We start from the raw sequence: 21,995 nt of genomic DNA, 5'->3' as shown, positions 1-21,995 counted from the left end.
GGTTCAAACAATCCGTGCACATGTTACTACTAAAGGACTATGGACAAAGAGATGTCATGTGCCACTGCCAAAAGGATGGATCTGCAAAGGCTTTGCTTGTACTAATACTTCCCCAGCTGTGAGGATCCCTTTGTAGTTATTGAGCAAAGAGCAGCTGAAGAGAAGTTTCATGTAACCAGAGCACCTGACAAAGGTAGGATGTCGTCACATGTCACACTTCCTAGGCAGTGAAAACCGAATCCTCTGCATGCGAGTACACCAAAAACTATTGCTGCAGTTGCCTTACGTAGTGCAAAATAAAGTCTTCATTTTATACGAGGACTTCTCTAATGCATACTGTTGTCTTTGTATCTTTAGCAATGCACCTATAATTTTCTACTGATAGACCAGTAATGGCTGAATAGGATATCAGCAAGCTGCAGCTCTTGACTTGGCTGTGCCTGCAAAACATGTTTCTTCCCTCCAAACTTCCTTGCTCCTACAGACGTTTTTCACTGTACTAAGACAAATCCTACAAGTGACTCCTTACTATTTCTGCCCATCGGTGCTCAAAGCAAGTAAAGTTAAAGCACAGCACCTTGACAATGCTGAGGTAGTTTGGCGAGACAGCACAAGGAGCCAGCTGATCATAAACGGTTTTGCATTCATCAGGATCCAGCTCAACAGCATTTAGTCCGTCTTCATCCTTGCCCAGGCCACATTTCATCAGGAAGACAGACGTTACGAGCTTCTCCAATTTTGACTGAAACAACACATATGGCACAGATCAGCAGCAAGAACATTGCACTGTAAATGACAACGCTTATGGCTAACCAAATAAAGCCATTCCTCAGCAGTACAAGTCACCAAACAGCCTGGTGCAGGCGAAACGAAACTTGTCACAATGAGCTGTACTCAACGGCAGTCCTCTTTGGCACAGCAGAAGTTGCAAATTATCAGTCGCTTAAGAGGAAAGGAACAAGGCCACTGGTTGAAAATACAACATGGACATATTGTGCATCCATGAACTCTTTACAAAGATTTCAAGATTATTACATGCAGTTATTTCCTTCAGTTATATGCGCAGATTTTTGTTTCTTTTCAAGTTGTTGTAATTGAGGGTGTGAGTTACAAGCAGAAAATTGTGGTATGTTCACTTATCTCCGTGGCATTATGGTACAGAGCAACTTCTCTAATATTGCCACCTCTCGGGAAGCATGCTAGATGTAGCGAGATTTTGGTGTGAGGAGCGTGTACCAAATTCTTACGTTGTCACTATAGGCTATATGTTTTGGTAAAGGTTATTGAAAGAGCAAAACCTATAGCCTCATAATATCCACACTGATAGTACATCCCCCGAGCAGGTATACTTTATCAGGAAAAGTTGATTCTGTTTAAAAGTTGAAAAATGATTATGTGTGCAAGCCGAAATTTAAACCGAACTTGAAAATTTACAAAAGTGAGAACAGTCGACATGCTTGGAAAATGACTGACAACCCTTAGGTGTGCTTGCCATATCTTGTCTCCAATGTGAGTTTTCATGAAGCATGTACTACAGAAATGAAAGACCAAACACCACCTTTGGCCACTGCAAGATACATCTAATGTGCACAGTATTTATTAGTACTATCTGTGGACCATTTACAGGGTCAGCCAATATCTGTATTTTGTAAGAAAAAAAAAAGAAAAAGGATGTCTTAAGAATGAGCGATCACTTGGGATAATAGGTACATACAAATACACAATGCAGGTGTAGTACAGTCAAACCATGATGTAACAAATAAGTACATATTGTTACGCGAAGGATGAGTCAGTAAGACGAGCAACTATTTACAGGTTATATTTACAACAGCAGTTGCAGCGCTAACCGGTTAGATTCACAGCGCGAGCCCAGTTCACTCTTCCTCCTCTTTTCTTGAGTGATGGTGCCCATGCACCTCGTTCAATTACATACCACACGCGTGTAGCAATATAATGAATTATTGAAAATAGTGAAGTAAATCTAAAGATTTTCGCTGATTATCAGCCTATTTTCATGTACACTGCAGGACGAAGGCCTCCCCTAGCGATCTCCAATTACGCCTGTTACTGATTACTGATTCCAATTACTGATTCCAAGTTATGCCTGCAAATTTCCCAATTTCATCATGCCACCTAATGTTCTGCTGTCCTTCAATGGACTTTTCTCTTGGCACACATTCTGCAACTAATAGACCTATCATTACAGGCCCTCCGCATTAACCGCTTTGCCAAGCTTCATTTTTTCCTCTTAATGTCAACTAGAATATCAGCTACCCTCTTTTCCTCTCTAATCCACGCTGCTGACATACCGTCAATTAATGTTACGACTATAATTTTTCGTTCCATCACTTACGTAATCCTTAACTTCGCAAGCTTATTTGTTAACCTCCAAGTTTGTGCCTCATATGTTAGTAGCAGTATAATGCAGCAAATGTGCACTTATTTTCAAGGGTAGCCATAAACTGCCGATCAAGATTTGGCAATGCCTGCTGTATGCATTCAAACCCATTTTTTATTCTTCACTAAATTTCCTTCTCATGACCAGGTACCCTGTGAATAATTCACCTAGATAAGCACACTTTCACAGATTCTAGAGGCCGACTGCCAGTCAAGTTTTTTTTTCTCTTACCAGAATATAGAACATTACCTCTGTCCTCTGCATATTAATCTCGAACTCTACTCTTACGCCTTCTCAGCTAAGGTCCTCAATCATTTGTTGCAATTCATTCCCAGTGTTGAATACGACGATGCAACCTACTGTTTTGTAGATTAGATATTTGTCGTTGATCTTTACACCTAATCCTTCCCAGTTTAACATCTTGAATACTACGCATGCAGAGAATAGCACTGCAGAGATTGTGTCTTCTTGATTGACACCTTCCTTGATAGGCCGGTTCCTATTTTTCTTGTAGAGAACAAATGCAGCTGTGGAATCTGTACATATTTCCCAATATATTCACGTATGTCTCTTGTCCTCTTTGATAATGCAATGCTTCTGACTGCTGATACCTCTACTGAATCAAACGCCTTTTCATAATAATGATAATGTATAAGGTTTTTTGGCACGATGGCTAGTGATGTTCCCAGTATTCCCAAGGATGGTGTTCATGGTACGATGTGGGGTCACTTAAACAGGTATATCACCAAAAGACACTAGGTTGCGTAGTTTCCACATACTGCTTTTTGTCACAATGTTCCAAGAGGAGGCCGCCACTTGCCAGTCATGTTGCTTTATAGCCGGGCCTATAGTTTAGGTTAGACATTTAGAGATGAGAAAAGGGGAGATCATTCTTTTTGTATTTACTAGTTTCTCAGAGTGGACTACTACATAGCGTGGAAAGTTCTCAGTGTTTCGACCAAAAAATTTAAACACTTCTACGATGCACCTTCATTTCTGAGTGCGATAAGGTAGTGGAGGGAAGGAAGAAGCCACAGGTGGACGTGCAGTTTTTGGCAGCAATGCCACCCACCCACCATGGAGCCCTACAAGGGGACACTGCAAGGCCTGTAAAAACAGGGCCCACAAACGCCAGCTGTACGTTACCACTATAACCAAAAATGACATAACCTAGGTTGGCTACTCATGCAAAGTTAACCCTTGCTGCTTGGAAGATCGGCAGTAATAAAGAAGGAGTAGGAGACAGGAATGATGGAAAGTGAGAGAAAGATGAAGGTTGGAGGGGGAGAGAGGGACAAGAAAAGGCAACTACAGATTTCCCTCGGGCTTGGGTGCCATCTATGTGAAGCCGAGGCCAAAGCGGTGTGTTGCCTCCACTGAGGGGCCTGAAAGGTCCAAACACACAGCATTGACTCAACCCCCAGGATCCCTCTTACCCCAGACACGGCTAAGCCACGCACGGTTAAACGCGGGAAGGTCCGACCCTGATGTGCTCGGGTATGTGGTGTTGCAACACACCAAACGTCTGCTAATGCAGGCGCCCCTGCAGGGCCTCTTCATAATCTGTGAACGCAACATAGGGAGGTTGGTTGTACTCCACAAACTTCTCAATTGCCTGATTGATGGCATTTACAAGGTCCATTATAGAATACCCTCTCCAGAAGCCAGCCTGTTTTCTTGATTGATTAAAGTCAAGTGTAGCCTGATTCTACTGGATATGCAGATGGCATTTTATACAAAACTGAATGCAAGCTAATGGGCTTATAATGCTTCAATCTTTTAATGTCTTTCTTCTTATGGATAAGTGTAATGTTGGCATTCTTCCAACTCTCTGGTACACAGTCTTAAAAGAATGTATATGAAGGGTTGTGAGCTTTTCAAGTATGATATCCCCTCCATATTTGATTAAATGTTATTCTATCTTCTGCTGCTTTTCCCCTAGACATATCTTGCAAAGCCCTTCTAACCCCATCACTAGTTACACATGAGACTTCTGTATTCTGTTCACTGCTTCTGATCAAGGTAGCGTGGCTGCTCTAGGTACTGTACAGGTCAGTATAGAAGTGCTCTGCTGCCTTTATTATATCGCTAAAATTGCCGATGACATTACCTTGCTTATCATTCAATGCACATGTATTTCCCTTTCCTATGCTGTTTCCTTCTTGCTGATGTGCTGCCTCCATTTTTTGCTGCTTCTTCAATCTACAAGGCATAATTTGGAATCCTCCTGTTTATCAGCTTTATTACCTACCACTTCACCGCTTATCACCTCCAAATTCAACTGCTGCTTTTGAAATCAGTCTAGTTATGGTTTCATTCTTTACCTCTATGTTGTCTTTCTGTTCTAAAGCTGTATATTTGTTTGTCAGCATTAGCCTGAATTCATGTGCTTTTACTGTGACTATGTCTAGCTTGTCCTGTTTCCTCCCCTGAAATCTTGTTCTAATTTTGCTCTTTCTCCGAATTGAAAGCACTTGTAGACCTCACTAACCTATAAGCACTGTCCTTTACCTTACCTAACTCTTCTACATCCTGCACTATGTCAAGGTCGGCCCAGGGTATGAAATATATTTCATCACTCATTTTCCCGTTAAGGCTTTTCGAGGTCCACTTCCTGTTACTGCTCATTCGAAAGAAGGTGTTTATTATTTGGAGTAGACATCTTTCTCATTGCTAATTCAACACCACAGAACTGTTGTATTTCTTCACTATAACTGGACTTTTAGCATACGCTTGTACTACCTTAAACCAATACTTCCTATTTAGATTTATTACGAAGATTGCTACCCTTTCATTAACGCTGCAGAATCCATCAATGTGACCCGCCATGTCCTTGTGAATCAGAAATTCTACCCTGTATTCTCTTTTATCTGGAAGACTTCTGTAGCAGACGACGTGGCCGTTAGCGAGGTTAGAACAGGCGAGGCTTATACAGTGACTAAGGTCAATGATATTCAAGGCATTCTCAAAGAGCCTTGCTAAGCTAACTTCACTCAAAAGTGTTTGCAAGTTAAAGGAGTCTTGAAACACTGCTCTAACTAATCATAGAATGATATTTAAATTACATCGTCTCAAGAATGTCATGGTGCAAAAATTTTTCAAATCCTTCAAGCGTTTTCCATGAGAGCACTGGAAGCTACACAGGGGAGACAGCAAGGAGGCAGAGGCACAAGAGAGCAATGCTAAGCTGGCCCTGCCTAAAGGTTGAATGCAATACTGCTTGTGGTGGCCGTGGTACCTATGCTATGCTTTTCACCTCAGAGGCTCCGCACAGCAGACACAGTGATACCCAACTGTAGTGTTTCAACCGGCAGTGCATAATGGCTTTTCTATGTTTTGGGATCGCAGACGTATACATTTTTCATTCATTTAACTCAAATTAGCAAAAATTGTATAACTGAATATGTTCTAGCGATCACAAGAACAGCGAATAGCTGTTGTGGGTCAAGCAGCTTGCAATGGTGCTGCACGAAGACATTGCAAAAGTGAGAGCAAGCAAGCAAGAGATTGTAAATTCGCTGCAGCATGCAGTGCAAAGATATTTGGCTCACATGGTCACAGGAGCATAGTTAACAGACTGGAAACATTTTCTTACTAAGTTCAAAATGTGGACAGGTAAAGTTTTCGGTGGACATATGTACTACAGATCCAGAGATTCTTAGCACCTTCTGCTGTGTCGCAGGTCTAACCGACACCTTAGTCCGTTGCTCCGCAGCCACTGGGGACTTAGGGCCAGGGGGTTAATTGCAAGTCACGAGAGATAGCGGCCAAATACTGCACCAGGCTAGCCAATTCCCATTCTGGTAAGCATGTCTCGGTGAAGCCCAGTGGACTTCCCTAAATTGGTTTCACCTGGCCTAGTGTAGCCCCACTGGCTTTCTGAAAAAAAATTTTATTTCCAGTTTCAGGAGGCACTCAAAGCTTGAAAATGTAGAGGCCTGAACAAGAATTCGAACTTAGGACAGAGCATAGAAGCCCGATGTTCTACCTCTACACCATGCCTCCACTCATCACGAATGCCAGCATGCAATAGAGATTGGATTTAATGAAGGCAGTTTTATATCAGATGCTGCTGCGTTATAACGAGGCTTGACTGTACAGCCAGGGTTGAAAGTTTATGGGAGGTGGCATCTGCGAAAAAAAAATTTTGCTGAAGTCTAGCCACGCAGCTCTGATTTAATATGTGCTATGTGTACTACTAGCGTTCGCAACCAGCATAGTGTGATGCTGTTTTAATGGCTGCAAGCTAAAACTAGGCCGATATTTGATTTCAGGAAGCCTGCATCCTGTAAACTTGCAACCCTGCCCATACATCCACCATTGTATGTCAAATTTCTCCTGCGAGAGTCGAAACACAGATATTGAGGACTACCTTGGAGTGTTTCCTCAGGGACAGCTGCACAGATCTTATGAATGTGTTCAACCACAGGTCCTTCCAGCCTTCAAGTTTCTTGGTGCACCATGTAACACAGAAGGCGTGGATGGAGTCAAGCAGCGCTCCATCCTCCAGCAGGGGCATGACGCCTGAGCCACAAAGGAAAATGCCATCCCAAGGGTTGGCGAACCACAGTGAACACATCAACGACAACATTGGAAAGGTACAATCTGTTGCAAGGATATTTTTTACACACCAACAAGCAAGCACGCAACAAACAACCCCTCCTGGTACTAATGGCAACATGCTGTGATTGAAAGTAAAAGCAGACTCATTATATTTGCCACTTGGCACCCCAGACATGGTGGGGGCAAGGCTAACACACCTCATACAGGATTTGTACCTTTTCTGAGCAGACCAAACATTGCAAACAGACAACATTTTTGCAATTCTTCAGTTTATATATGGATGGATGTGTGTGTGTGTGTATGTGTATATATATATATATATATATATATATAATATATATATATATAAGTTAAAGTTTCACGATCATATGGGGGTCTCATTTAGATGGAAAAATGATACATGCTGCCTTATCCCTTGCGCTTGTTTATAACACATAGTGAATATGCTGATAGCACGCAAAGCCAAATGCTCCAACGTTCCTGTTAACCATAATCAAGATTAGCACATATAAGTTTTCTGATGACCTTGTTTTCCTTACTATTCATGAAATTAGTGGAAATCTTATTCCTTGCAATTGCAAAGGTATTTACAGGGGAAGAATTATTGACGTTACCAAAAAAATAATAAATAAAGAGGAACAAGTTACCACCAGAAATAAAACTGGCTATTAATTTCAGTCTAGCCCAACACAAGATGCAGCATTGGTAGTTACAGATTCAGCAAAGGATAGGCATGCACACACATTCTCACCATGAAAGCCAGCGGACATGCTGCTAAAATACAGACTTAGCTTATGAGAAATCATCATGACTAATGACCACTGTTTTTCAGGTGAAACAAGTGTTAAGGTAGTTATTCGTAAGAAATTTGGGTACACAAGCTGGACAACATAAAAGCAAAGTTTCAGACAGTGCACATAATATTTTAAGTTTTAAAGATGATTGGAAGCGTCAAGAAACGCTTTCAAAACTTTACCTTTCTGATATCAAAACTGAAAAAAGATTCTGTTACCGTTCACTGGAAATGGAAACAGGAGCCGAAACATTGAGAACCAGTGCAGCTCTCCAGTGTAATCTCCAGAATTAAGCAACGCCTGCAGTGTGCTGAAGATCTTGGTGGCCACGACCTAGGATTGAAGCTGACGCTGGGTGCGTATATGATCTGCTTAGGTAGTACTTAAATGCATTTGATAAGAATGGGGCAACTGCCAGAGTTGGCAAGATTGTTTAAACAGTGTAGAACTAGTACTCAGCTATAGCCAATTTAGCCAAAGTGAAATTTTGCTGCAGTTGAAATTATATTTAAAAAAAAAATATTGAAAGCTATTCGTTCTTGCCAGTAACAACAACAACAAAGAAAGAAGATAGCCTATTCTAAAAAAAGAAAAAGAAACATGCCAGAAGTTTCCTTAGGTTCTGCTGATAGAGCAGTCTACCGTTGCAACAGCCGAATGTTTTTTCTTGATCATCAGCGCTTCCTCCAAGACAAATGTGTTTATTTTGGAATAACTGTGGTTTACAAATTCTAGAGACTGACCAGCAAAAGAACAAAGGACACTACCACAATAGGAACTGTAAGACACCCTTTCACTATTCAACCCTTACCGAGAGAAGACAGCCATTAAGAATTAGTTAGGAAAGAAAATTGTTTTTGTTACCACTATTTACTACTGACAGGACACATCTTGAGAATGGTGAAACACTAGTACAGTCAAACCCAGCTATATCAAACCCACATGCAATGAATTATTCTATACATTGACAGCAGTAAAATCCCCTTGAAAATTTTTGTATTTTGTATGCCGAATTACCTATATATCTAACTCTTTTGTGATCCCCTTCAGATTCGATATATCCAGGTTCGACTTTATACTAGCCGTGACTTGTGGGCAGTCTTACCATTTAGAAAATGGGCAGCATTTGTGAGAGCATTGCACAATGTGTCTGCCTTCATAGCTGCATGACAGAGTGCCAACAGTGGAAGACATTCCTCCTCCTGCAAAGAGAAGTCGGAAAGATTAGCATATGCATGTTGAGCTCCTTCAGGACTCTGCCGCTTTTGGGGCAGCCAGACCCCAAAGCAAAAATACCAAAAACAGCAACACAACATAGGCTCTGCCAGAACTTGTCTGCACAAGAAGAAAACGGGTTTCAAACGCATTTGCCAGGTGCTCCAAGGTCACAAATGACAGTCTACCAATATCTTTAAAAGTAATGTATATTCTGGCAATACTGAAAGTTGGAGGAAAATAATGTTCATTTATTTTCCTCCAATTTTTTCTCCAAGTTGAACACAGGCAATTAAACCACAAATCAAAGGTTTAATATTAATAATACAGGTGGAAAGACTGGAGTGTTGATTAGATGAAACTTGGGTGGATGAAATTCTAATCAGCTGTCCAACTCCCAAGTTTCTTGCATCAAAAATGCACCAAATTTTCCCATATTTATTACATTGCATTAAAGAAAAAAAGTAGGCAATGTTTTCATTTAATACATATACTGTAGGGTTCATCCATTACAGCCAATGAAAATGCTGAGTAAGAAAATGTGAGCATTTGTCAAAGCACATTCGGCTCCACGAAATATTCTCAACACTCATAACAGCAAAAAAAATTTTTAAATGGTACGCACAAGCGCCCAAAGCCTGCAGTTGCTGTTAGAACAAGCAGACATGCCTGGCTCGCTACTGCAGAAAGGAGTAAAGAAAATCAAGAGGTTTATACAGTAAAATCTCGTTACTACAAACACCACATTAACGAACTTTAGATTTAAGAATTTTTTTTAAATCCCCGCCAAAATGTCTATTTTCAATGTAAAAAAACTTTCAGTACTACGAATTTCAGATTGCCAAATATTTCAGAATAACGTACATAATTTAATCCCGTCATCACCAAGATTCTTCGTTATTACGAAGTTCCGTTGAAGTTTCGATACCGAAACCCCGAGCCTTACACCTACCATTATCATCTGCAGCAGCAGTAGCCATGTGCTGGGGAACCCATTTTAACGGGTACAGCCCCAGCAGCATTGGCATCAGTACGAGTGTCGCGTATGGTCATGTTCAAAGTCTCCTACTATGTCGTAGGCCTAGCGTCACCACGTTGATAGCGATTGGCAGGAGCTGCGAAGATATTGGTACTGTGATTGTGTTGTGGCATTCGCTTTGCTGACAATGAGTTCTCCTGGACCCCATGTTAAAAAGAAGCAACGCCAGTTTTCGCTCAAAGAAAAAGTGGACATTTTGACGCAGCTGAATCCTGGAAGAAAGACCTGTGCAGGGAGCGTGATATTCCCCCGTTAACAATGGCAACAATGCTCAAGGAGCGGGAAAAGATCATGAAATTGCATAGATAGTCACAGCTGGCTCCCTCAAGAAAACGCTTGCGGCTTGGGAACTACCAGAACGTGGACGACGTCATCCTCCCGTGGTTTAAGGATGCCAGACAAAATGATGTGCCCTTGTCAGGCCCGATTATTCAAGAGAAGGCGCTACAGTTCGCGGCCCCCTTGGACATCTCTGGTTTTGATACAAGAGCAGGATGGCTTTACTACTTCCGGCTAAGGAATGGCATGTCATGGCAGGTTTCGGCGAAGAAAAGGCAGCAGATCCCGAGAGTGCAGTTGCCTGGAAGAACGAGCGCTTTCAAGAGATCATTGTTTTCAACGGCGATGAAATGGCATTCTTTTATCAGTTATTGCTTGATAAAACAATGAACTTCAAAGGTGACAGGTGCAAGGGCAGAAAGAAATCACGTCTCCACGTATCGGTTTTATTCTGCTGCAACTCCACGGGCACGGAAAAACTCAAGCCACTAGTTGTTGGCAAGTCTGCTAAGCCGCACTGCTTGAAAAATGTCTTGTTGCCTTGCGACTACCAAGCCAACAAAAAAAGCATGGATGACACGAGAATTGTTCACTCAGTGGGTGCTGCAGCTCGGCGACACAATGAAGAAAGACAAAAATCCTCATCATTGACAATTGCTCGGCGCATATTGTGAACGTGCGATTGAGCAATGTGCAACTTGAATTTATGCCTCTGAATTATACTTCTTTGCTCCAACCTTTGGACCAGGGCATCATCAGATGTGTGAAGGCTGAATTTCGGAAGCATCTTATGCAGTGTCTCCTGATCAATATTCGACTGAAGCTGCCCACACAGGTAAACACCCGTCAGGCTGCAGAAATGCTTACAGTGTCGTGGTGGAACGTGAAGGCAACCACGATCAGCAACTGCTTGCGAAAAGCAGGCCTTTTAAAGGCTTCACCTACGCCACAAGACTGCGAGGACACAGAGGAGCTCAACCCAGAACTGTGGAATGAGCTTACTGAGAAGCTCCCCTTCGACACCGCGGTGACCTTCGATGATTACATTGACAGCGACAGCGCGGTGGCTACATTATGGGGATGCGCGACTCTGACACGTGCCCCGATATGTTGTTTTCTCGCATAGCTCCCGTCTCCTGTAATCTGGCTTTGCCCCGTGGCTTTACTGCGGCGGTTGGTATGATTGCAGGGTAGTACGAGAGATGGCGCGAGTGTTGCTCTGCTAACACCGCCTAACAGCGGGGTTATTTGGGCGCAAGAAGGAGAAGGCTCTTCTTCGGCTCGGGGTTAGCAAGTGGCGCGGACGTTCTGCGCGTGCGCCAATCCATGCTTCTGCGAGACCGCCTCGCGAGGCCTACCCCGGATTGGACGAACATGATCGTTCGAACTCGCCACCGTTCGCGCGAATAAACAGCCGCTGGTGTCCAGCATGGGCCGAACATATTCGCTTGTTATCCGGTCGTGGTGAGTCGGACTTACGCGACAAATCGCGTGCCCATCGGCATGTTTTGTGGATAGCAACTCGGCTAGCAGGCATTAGTGCTATTAGAAAGGTGCAATAAATGCCCTTGCGATTGTTTGCACTACTGTGTTGTTGTTCCTTTGTCCCAAGAGCACGGGTGAGAACACCGCAACGTATGTTGGTTGTTACTAAGTACAAAATAATTATTCCTTAAAACTGCATCGTGAATAAAGTGCATGAACAAGAATATTGCAGCAGTGACAAAGACGATGCCGACACTAGAACACACGAAGAGGAAGGGACTGTTTTCAGCTCGGATGTTTTAGTTTTTGTAGAAAAGACGCGATCATTTCTCAGGCACTGTAACGATGTCCCCGATGACTTTCAGAGGAACGTCAAGGATGTGGAGGCGTTAGTCTTCTCACCAGAAGAAGATTACAGACTTCTTCAAGCAATAAATTGTAGTGAAACTGTGCCCAGCATTCTCATATATTATTTACGTACAAACATGTGCACCTGCTGCAAAGGTATGTAATTTTCGTTGCGTTACATTTTTGACATGAAAATATTGGTTTTTCAGTACTATGATAATTCAAATTAAACGGTCCTGCGATGTTCGTTGTAACGAGATTCTACTTGTATTACCCATAGTAGCACACAGCATAGGTTGGCATACTCACGAGTACATTGACATTAATCCCTTGACACCGATTTCACAGAGCTGAGATAGAGTGTTAGCGAATGACAAAGGTTGTGAATGGACATGAAAAGGAGTTAGTGCCAGCAGGTTTGAGTGGGCATGAGTATGCAAAGGGGGAAGGCAGTTAAGGAAGATCAGGTAACAGCAGATTTGTTGAAGTATGGTGGGCAGATTGTTCTAGAAAAACTAGCCACCCTGTATACGCAATGCCTCATGACCTCGAGCGTACCGGAATCTTGGAAGAACGCTAACATAATCCTAATCCATAAGAAAGGGGACACCAAAGACTTGAAAAATTATAGACCAATCAGCTTACTGTCCAACGCCTAGAAAGTATTTACTAAGGTAATCGCAAATAGAATCAGGAACTCAGGAACACCTTAGACTTCTGTCAAGCAAAGAACCAGGCAGGATTCCGTAAAGGGTACTCAACAATAGACCATATTCACACTCAATTAGATGATAGAGAAATGTGCGTAATATAACCAACCCCAATATATAGCTTTCATTGATTATGAGAAAGCATTTGATTCAGTTGAAACCTTAGCAGTCGTGGAGGCATTACAGAATCAGGGTGTAGACGAGCCGTATGTAAAAATACCGAGATATCTATAGCGGCTCCACAGCCACTGTAGTCCTCCATAAAGAAAGCAATAAAATCCCAATAAAGAAGGGCGTCAGGCAGGGACATACGATCTCTCCAATGCTATTCACAGCGCGTTTTCAGGAGGCATTCAGAAACCTGGATTGGGAAGAATTGGGGATAAGAGTTAATGGAGAATACCTTAATAACTTGCGATTCACTGACGATATTGCATTGCTTGGTAACTCAGGGGACCAATTTCAATGCATGCTCACCGACTTGGACAGGCAAAGCAGAAGGGTGGGACTAAAAATTAATCTGCAGAAAACTAAGGTAATGTTTAACAGCCTCGGAAGAGAACAGCAGCTTACGATGGGTAGAGAGGCACTGGAAGTGGTAAGGGAATACATCTACTTAGGGCAGGTAGTGACCGTGGATCCGGATCATGAGACTGAAATAATCAGAAGAATAAGAATGGGCTGAGGTGTGTTTGGCAGGCATTATCAGATCATGAACAGCAGCTTGTCATTATCCTTCAAGAGAAAAGTGCATAACCCCCCCACCCACCCCCCCCAGCTGTGTCTTACCAGTGCTCACATACGGGGCAGAAACCTGGAGGCTTACGAAAAAGGTACTACTTAAATTGAGGACGACACAATGAGAATTTTGGCGAGCCTGCCAGGATTATCAAACGCACAGGAGGAGCGATGGAGATCGAGAGGTTGTACGTCATAGGGAAAGACCTAGGAATGACAGGAGCGGAGTTAAAGCGTTGGGTTGATACAGAAATCGTGAGGGAACGTTACCAGCGCGCCCACCATCGGGAAGACGCGAAAGCGCAGGCAGAACAAGAGCGTCTGCGATTAGAAGCGAAAGAACGAGTGCTAAAGCTCAAGATCGAGCTCCAGGAAAAGACTGCTGGCGCACAAAGCGCACAGAGTGACAGCACTGCGGAACAGTCGGTTACCAGGGCGGCTCCTGAGCTATTCAGTCCTCATAAGTTGATCCCGCCGTTTAACGAAGCCTGGGATCATTGAGACGCCTACTTGCAACATTTTGAGCGAGTGGCAACAAGTCAGGAATGGTCCCGCGCAAAATGGGCACTCTCCCTCAGCCTATGCCTGACAGGAGAAGCATTGACGGTCATAGGACGGCTTGATTCTAATGTAGCCCTAGACTACGACCAGCTGAAGGCTACTCTCCTTCAACGCTTTTGGTGCACTGCTGAGGGATACCAAGAAAAGTTTCGAAACGCAAGGCCCGAAGACAATGAGACTGGCCTGCAATATGCAGATAGAATATCAAGCTACTTTGACCACTGGCTTGAAATGTCCCATATTGAGAGGACCTTCGACTCCCTCAGGGACACCATGATTGCTGAACAGTTTTTGAGAAGATGTTCTGCGTCGCTGCGAGTGTTCCTGAAAGAAAGGAACTGTAGGACCCTCGCTATGTTGTCAAAGAATGCCGACTGTTTTATAGAGGCACAAAACCTGACCAATCTAGGTAGAGAAAAGTTATCCAAGGAGGTCGTGTTAGACTGCTCGCAAGACTGAACCTCTAACAGCGATGCCGCGTGCAACTAATCTGTGCTTCCTTTGTGATAAAGCAGGACATAGAGCTTCGGAGTGCTGGTCCCGGACTAAAGAGAACTCTACAGGTCGCAGATGGTCCGGCAGAAAGAGACAAGGAGGTGAAGCCTCAAGAAGGGAAAATCAAGGATAAGCTTCGTGTATTCTGGCTCCGTCGCAAGCCGAAAAGCCGACAGAAGAGAGTGGCGGATACGTAGTGCTTCAAGGTGGCGAAACAGTCCCAATAGTCAACATGACGTTAATGCGACAAGGTCCCAGATGTGACAGTGAAAATCTGCCAGTGGGAAGAGGCTTTCTCGAATCACGGAAAGAAGAATGATGGGTGTAATGTTAAGGGATAAGAATATTGGGCAAGGGAAAAAATGCAAGTTAGTGACATCTTAGTTGAAATCAAGAAAAAGAAATGGGCATGGGCAGGGCATGTAATGAGAAGAGAACCGATGGTCTTCAAGGGTTACAGACTGGATTCCGAGAGAAGGGAAGCATAGCAGGGGGCAGCAGAAAGTTAGATGGGTGGATGAGATTAAGAAGTTTGCAGGGACAACACGGCCACAATTAGCACATGACCGAGGTAGTTGGAGAAGTATGGGAAAGGCCTTTGCCCTGCAGTGGGCGTAGCCAGGCTGATGACGAGTATGAATGAAATTCAATGACAGTAACTAAGCGGACGCGAGTGACTTAATGAGTGCGAGTTGATGTGGATATGAAAGCAAATGGATGCCGGTAAGTGTGAACGTAAGTGACTGAACACAAGAGAGTGTTGGCAAGCACGAGTAGGAAAGCGAGCGAGTGCTGACAAGCGAAAGTTTACATGAGAATGAGCCAACAGAAAGGCTACAAAAATACTGGCGAGAGTGCGAGTGCTTATTCACTCATTCCGCAAACTTGTGGCACACAGGCGACTTCATAACGAAGGCATCTGGATGAACTTTGGCCGCCAAGGATCCTTTAACGTTTTGGGGATGCTCTAATCTTGAAAGTCCCGTGATGATTTTCCCATGTGGCTCTCGTGTAACCTGTAATCAACCTTCCCTGCTAGTAGTCGCTGTGGGGCGCTATAACAAAGCTATTCCAAGCTTTTCTGTTCCAATTCTGCAATCACCACTTGACGGTTGGTCAAACATATTTTCAGGCCATGCCAACTGTACCTGTCTATCACAGGTCACGAAAACGCCCCACTTCATCCGATATATGTGCACACAGATTATGCAATGTTAGACTGAACGAAAGAAAATAATCTCCAATTCAATACCTTTCTTCGCCACGTGATGTCACAAAACCACAAAAACTCACCGCGTCAAAGTGATGTGTATGCGTTAAAGATGCATTAATATGCCGAACAAAACTGAATTTTCTTTCTGAATAGCCAGAGACTGCCCCGTTCCAAAAGGCATAAAAAGATAGCTACCCGCCAATTGCTCTGGCCCTGGATACTCGGAGCTGCTGAGGAGCATGATTTGCGTAACATTGTAACATAAAAAATGTTGTGTAGCAGTATAAAATTATCAAGACCTTTTGGCGCATATAGGGCATCACTCTGCCAACTCTTGTTTGCTGAGGATCCATTTTAATGGCATTTTTAACCTCACGCTGCACGCCACTGCAATTTTCTACTAACCACCACAAGCTAAGCACCGGGAAGCAGACCAATCTCAGACTCTGGCACCACCCTCCTCATCCAGTTATCTACTTTCACTGTGCTGGCTCTACCCCATCAAACTCTCTCCCCTTGAGCATGCTCCTCGCCTCTTGTTAGTCAATTAGATAACAAAAATTGCTCAATATAGGCAATGTCATTCGCTTTGAAAGCGAAGAAAGCGACATCCTATAAATGAGAAGCGCATTTAATTGGACTTTTCAATGAACACTGTAGGTTAACGCCTGATACTTGCATTGGTAGTTATGTAAATTTGATCTCAGGAGATTGGAATAAAAACAGACTGAAATAGTTGCATGTTGTAGGGCCCTAGGTGAACTGTAGTATGAGAGATATCTCTAGTGTTACGATGCTAATGCTACCTGAAGGCATGAATACTCGTACACAAAAGAAACAAGCCTTCTCCTTGGCTTGGGGATGGCAGGCCGCTTTGTGGGATCGCCCCATGATAGGCTTCGGAGCAGGCACCAGAATGGGTGAACACAATGATTGGAACCCGCCCCCATCTGCGCGACTCTACATGAAAACGATTCAGCGTGGATGTCCGACATGCAGTGAATATGTTTTTGAGGTCTTCCCCAAGTGCCATTGAGAAATTCCCTGAGTAACACAGAACTTTGTTTTATGTCCAGACAAGCTGACACCATGTCACCCGATGCCGTCACTCTCTAGCAAGCATGTGGAAAAATAAAAAGAACTACTTAATCCAGTACGAATAATAAGAAGTAGCATCCATTTTATTCGAAAGCAGTAGAGAGGGGTTAGCAAAATGTACAGCGAATAAAATGTCTTCTAAAAAAACGTTAAAACCCACTACAAATCAAGTCGAACATATTCAAATACAAATAAAAAGAAGATGCATACAGAAGCAAATATTTTCGAATATGAGCCATTTCTATCAACTGATAGCAAGATCATTGGTATGAGGCCCGAACTTTGTCACAATTGAGATTCTCAACAGCTTGTAAGTCAACCTCAACTGTCCCAACATACTCTCAGCCCCCGCAGAATGCCTCAGTGTTGTGTTTCACTGCTTTAAAGAGTTTATTTTGGCTTGGATGAGGGTCACCTGCATCTCGGCATCAGCCAAGGCTGTTTTTTAAGCTCAAGGTCCTTCAAAAGAGCGGCGGCACGCTTCCTTTCCCATTCATTTCTCAATGCGTCGGTCATTTCCGTTTTCGCCCTCCTTTCACCATGCGTTCGCCCCACGGACGATTTGAAGCATCCTCTTGGTCAGTTGCACAGTCAACGTCTCTTAGGAGCTGCCAAAGCGTCCAAAGAAATGAGTGAAGTGTTTTAGTGCCCTTGAGGACTCAAATCGCCACAAGCACGCCTGGAAAAGCTCTGAAGGTCGGTCAGTACACTTATTAGGCATATAGGTGATCGTACTGTGACCGGAGACGGCGGGTGCGCACGTGCAATTAAGGAATTAAGGTTAAGCTTCACCGCAATGCTTTGTGTGTGCTTCACTGCGTAACATTGCTGATGTAAGGTGAAGCTGACTTTTGGGAACCAGTATGGTGTAGCGCGCCGTGCTTTCAGAGCTTCGAAGTCAATTGCAAGGATTACAAAGGCGGAGTCGGTGTAATTGATGACAGCGGCAGATTCTTTCAATGAAAAATATGGCACCAAACGGCAAGAAGCTTAATAGCGAACGTCAAAGCAGCTAGCCCTAGAGTTGCTGCAATCGTGGCCATGCCTGCCAGTGGATTTGCGTGCGTGAGCGCCGGTTCGAGGCGGCAAGATAATGAAAATGGCCGTGGTGGTGGTTTTGATTAATGTCATTTCGGCCCTGCGATCAAGGCAAAAAGTCTGGAAAACCAGATGGCCGAAGGGTTCTTGCATCCGAAATCTCAGGCATTCTTATACATCAACTCTATTGGGTATGAGGTGGTGCAGCGAAGCCGTTTGAATTATCGGGCATGTCTGAAAAATCGGGGCGTTGGGAAATTCTGTCGACTATACACTGGCAACTCCTCCAGCCGACGACGCAGCAAAGACGATTCGTTATAATTCGTCTCTGTTACTCGAATCAGCATTAGCACGACTTTTGTTCCCTTTCAATAAAGTTACAGCTAATTTTCCCTGATGGAACCGAGTTTTCCCCGAGTATTCCTGGTTGGTAGACACCCTGAATAAGTACCCTTCTGTTTGTCTGCATTACTGTGTTGCCGTTCCTTTGTCCTAAGAGCACATATGAGTCCTCTCAATGTGCACCTACATCTAAACACATTTTTGCATTGTGATCAGAAGGTGATGCCACTCCCAGGCATCAAACGTTTGAACTTGTGATTGGCAGCAGAACGCCAAAGGAATGGAGCTTCCTAGGCAGGTGCAACTTGGCAAGACGTGTACAATTTGCACTTTGGAATCACAGTTAAGAATCCAAGTCTAAATGGGTGGGTCACACAGTGCATAGCACAAAAAAGTAAATGACAGTAACAAGATAGGTGCAAGGGAAGGTATATGCAGACTAGTGTCAGATAATTAGATGGAGTGACTATATGAGAGTTTTTAGGCACACGGTGGATTTGGTTTCCGAAGTACAGAAATGATTGGCCATCCGTGGAAAAACTCTGTGCAGTGAAGTTAAAGATAGGCAGCCACACTGCTATACCATTTCGTGTGCCATATCATGACCTACCAATGGCGCTGCATTTAGTTCAGTGTGCAGAGTGCAACACACTGAAACAACTCGATTTGCTATTCTGGGAGCCAAGTTGAAAAATAAGAAATGCAAATAAAAATGGAATGTGACCGGGACTTCACAGAATGGAAGTACACAGAAGCACCAAGACCCCTACTGCTTTGCGGCACTCACTAAAGATTGCACATGAAGCATGTAACTATTAAACCTGGCTTAACCAGGTTATTAACCTGCACAGTGGGTTATGAAGGACACTAGTGAGAGACTCTAGATTATTGTTGCCTCCTGGTGTATCTTGTGGACCCAAAGCACAGCACAACAGGGTTCTTTTTCTTTTTTTTTGCCCTTTGCCCACATCACAACATGCAGCATCCAGGATCTAATCCACAACCTCGTGTTTAGCATTGCAATGTCATAGCCACAGAGCTACCATGGCAGGTGTAGCATGAAATTCTGGCTCACTGTGTTATGACCTGCTTTACTTCGAAAAGCTTGCCACTGTGTCAGTAGCACTTACTTCCCACTAAGACTGCACTGTGCACTACATTGTGCAAGAACATTTCGCACAGATGCTTGAGCAGTGCCTCCAGTAGAAAAAAACTGCTGTCCAACTTCAGCACTTGTGAGCAATTGGCCAGTCACAATGTTTGGAATGTTTACCAAATTTTGTCGTGATGGCTGCTCTGTCCCACAATTAGAAATAGTGCAGGGGGGCTCGAAGCACAAGGCACAATATTTGCACCCAAACGAGCTGTTGACATTGTGGTGTCACCGATGCAGCTGGTGGGAAGGCCTAATGCCGACAGTCAGGCGACATGAAGGTAAGCAGGCACAGCCAGACAATGGGGAAGAATACTTAAATATGACAAGGAATTATATACATTACCATGACTTCACAGGGTGTTACAGTGGTTGGTTGCAAGACGCTACACAACTGCCATAGCAAGATCAATGCTGGTGAAAGACCAATGACAACAGTCATCAATGAGAAATGATGCTTGATTGCCTTTTTGTACACAAAGCAGGCTTAAACTTACCAATCTTTCTTCAGACACAACCTGTAGAACAGTGGTCTTGAGTTGGTCGAACACAGCCTTCCAAAGTGGCCCCAGTTCCGTAGAAGGCAGTTCCTGAATCTTTTGCTGAAGCTCTGCTTTTGCAGCAGCATTTTTCTGAAGAGAAAAAGTGTAATGCGTACCTCTAATTTAAAAATGAGAACTTGCAAGAGAATTCACAGAAGAGGAACAAAAAGAAAAAGAAAATTAAAATAGACATAGGAAATTCTTGCATGCTTCAAAAGGATACACACTTAACAGGTACTTTGAATCATGCCTGAGTCTCCAAAAATTTAGTGCCACTACAGGGTAGTTCTGAAGCATGCTTGACCTTGATCCTGCTGTTCATCTCAACTGCAGTCAAAAGTATGCTTGAAAAGTTCCATGCCACAGCAGCTCGCTGCATGTGAATTAAATGTTATGCACAGAAAACTTTGGGAACATTTCTAAGGCTGATTATGTTTGCTGTGCCATCATGGTACCTTTTCAAAATAAAATGGTAAACAGAGACACTACAGAAGCTATGGACCAGGATACAAGCAATGATGCTGGGTAAAGCCTTTGCGAACAGAAAACAGGATATGCAAGACTAAATGTAGTGACGGCATATGGAGAAAAAAAAATAAATGTGCATGCGTGCTCAGCGTTTCTGCTGATCACCATAACTGGGCATTGTCAAGAGTTCTAAAATGCTATAGCTTCTTATGGTATGTTTAAAGTGGAAGCAATTCATGCAGACTCAAGCACAATATATCGCCCTATGAACACACTGTTTTTATTGTCCGTAAACTGCACGCAGCATATGTAAGAAACGTGTATAGTAATGCACTTATGCTAAATCGTAAAGGCGAGGGGCTGCACTTTCGCGCGCCAAGGGGCGGCCGTGCGTAGGCGCCGACGTGCACGTTTCAGAATACCCAGCTGTTGTGTTTAGCAGTTCATGAAAACGAAAATAAAAAAAACGAAAAAAATAGCGTGATCGTTTTCATCAGTTTCGGTTGAAGAATAGTGGCATAGCCAGGATTTACTTTTATTTTTTTTTTCCGGGCGGGGGCTCGCCCGGGGAAATGGGAATGGGACACGACTGTATTTTCGCCTGTCATTTATCTAGTTCACAAATTTGGGGGGCACGTACACGGTATGTTTCCCCTCTCGCTACGCACCCGCTCAGACGCGCAAGCAACAGAGCGCCAAATACGTATCGCAAGAAACGAAACCATGAAAACACGTATCAGACGGCCATTAGCTCGCACACAATTTAAAAGTTCAAGAACTTGAGCAAACACCTTAACCAAACAACTAAGACAACGCATCGTGGCCACAAACACTGCTTACGAACTGAACGCAGTAGAGTGAGGAGCCACCAGAAAACAGATGGTAAAACAGATGGCCGTGTACAACAAGCGCTAACGGTCATGCCACCGCAGAAAACGCGTTCAGTGGTAGTAGCAAGCTGAACGCAGAAGTTGCTGCCTGTCGCAATAACTGTAAAGCTAGACTGAAACGCACCACGGTGCGCTGGCGCAGCAGCACTTCCCCGAGTTGCATCCGCAAGACGTTTTGGACTCCTACAGCTTAACCTAAATATCGGTATTTAAAAGTGTTCATACAACGTTATTCTAGCTGTCGCTGCTTTTAAGTATCACGTAAAGTGCACACAAAAGAGTGACTTACGGAAGATGCAAGGGGCAGTAGCTTTTCCAAGGTCGCAGCAACTCCAGACTCCATCAGACACGATTTGAAATTGCGACTCTTCGCAAGGCTTTCTCAGGGAAAGATCTGCTAGCTATACCATTCCACGCAGCTTAAACGTTTCGGTTTAACGCAGCAACCTAAATACCAACGCCTATACATTGAACAGTGAGCACAGTTTCACAAGTAAATTCAAAACGAAGACGCTACCGTTGGCGCCGGCGCCAAACTGCACTTGCGCCATCAATTCGCATCGTTTATACTAGATTGACCACAGTCGCTTCTGTACTATAGATAGAATCACTTTAATAATAACTAG

General features: G+C 43.6%; 1 protein-coding gene across 2 annotated transcripts in view; it reads right to left on the bottom strand.

Moving 5' to 3' along the window:
- Positions 1-21,947, bottom strand: part of LOC142582506 (condensin-2 complex subunit G2-like) — a 111,541-nt gene extending 89,594 nt beyond the window's left edge. For both annotated transcript variants that reach the window (XM_075692314.1, XM_075692316.1), the window contains exons 1-5: positions 21,659-21,947; positions 19,967-20,101; positions 8,861-8,957; positions 6,771-6,922; positions 578-742 (exon numbers count right to left, since the gene is read on the bottom strand). In XM_075692314.1, the coding sequence (XP_075548429.1) occupies positions 578-742; positions 6,771-6,922; positions 8,861-8,957; positions 19,967-20,101; positions 21,659-21,712 (603 nt within the window). In that variant the 5' untranslated portion in view covers positions 21,713-21,947. The remainder of the gene's footprint in view (positions 1-577; positions 743-6,770; positions 6,923-8,860; positions 8,958-19,966; positions 20,102-21,658) is intronic.
- Positions 21,948-21,995: the final 48 nt, after the last annotated feature.

Source organism: Dermacentor variabilis, chromosome 5, assembly GCF_050947875.1.
Source record: "Dermacentor variabilis isolate Ectoservices chromosome 5, ASM5094787v1, whole genome shotgun sequence".
Taxonomy (NCBI): Eukaryota; Metazoa; Arthropoda; class Arachnida; order Ixodida; family Ixodidae; genus Dermacentor; species Dermacentor variabilis.
This window is presented reverse-complemented; position numbering and strand designations above follow the sequence as displayed.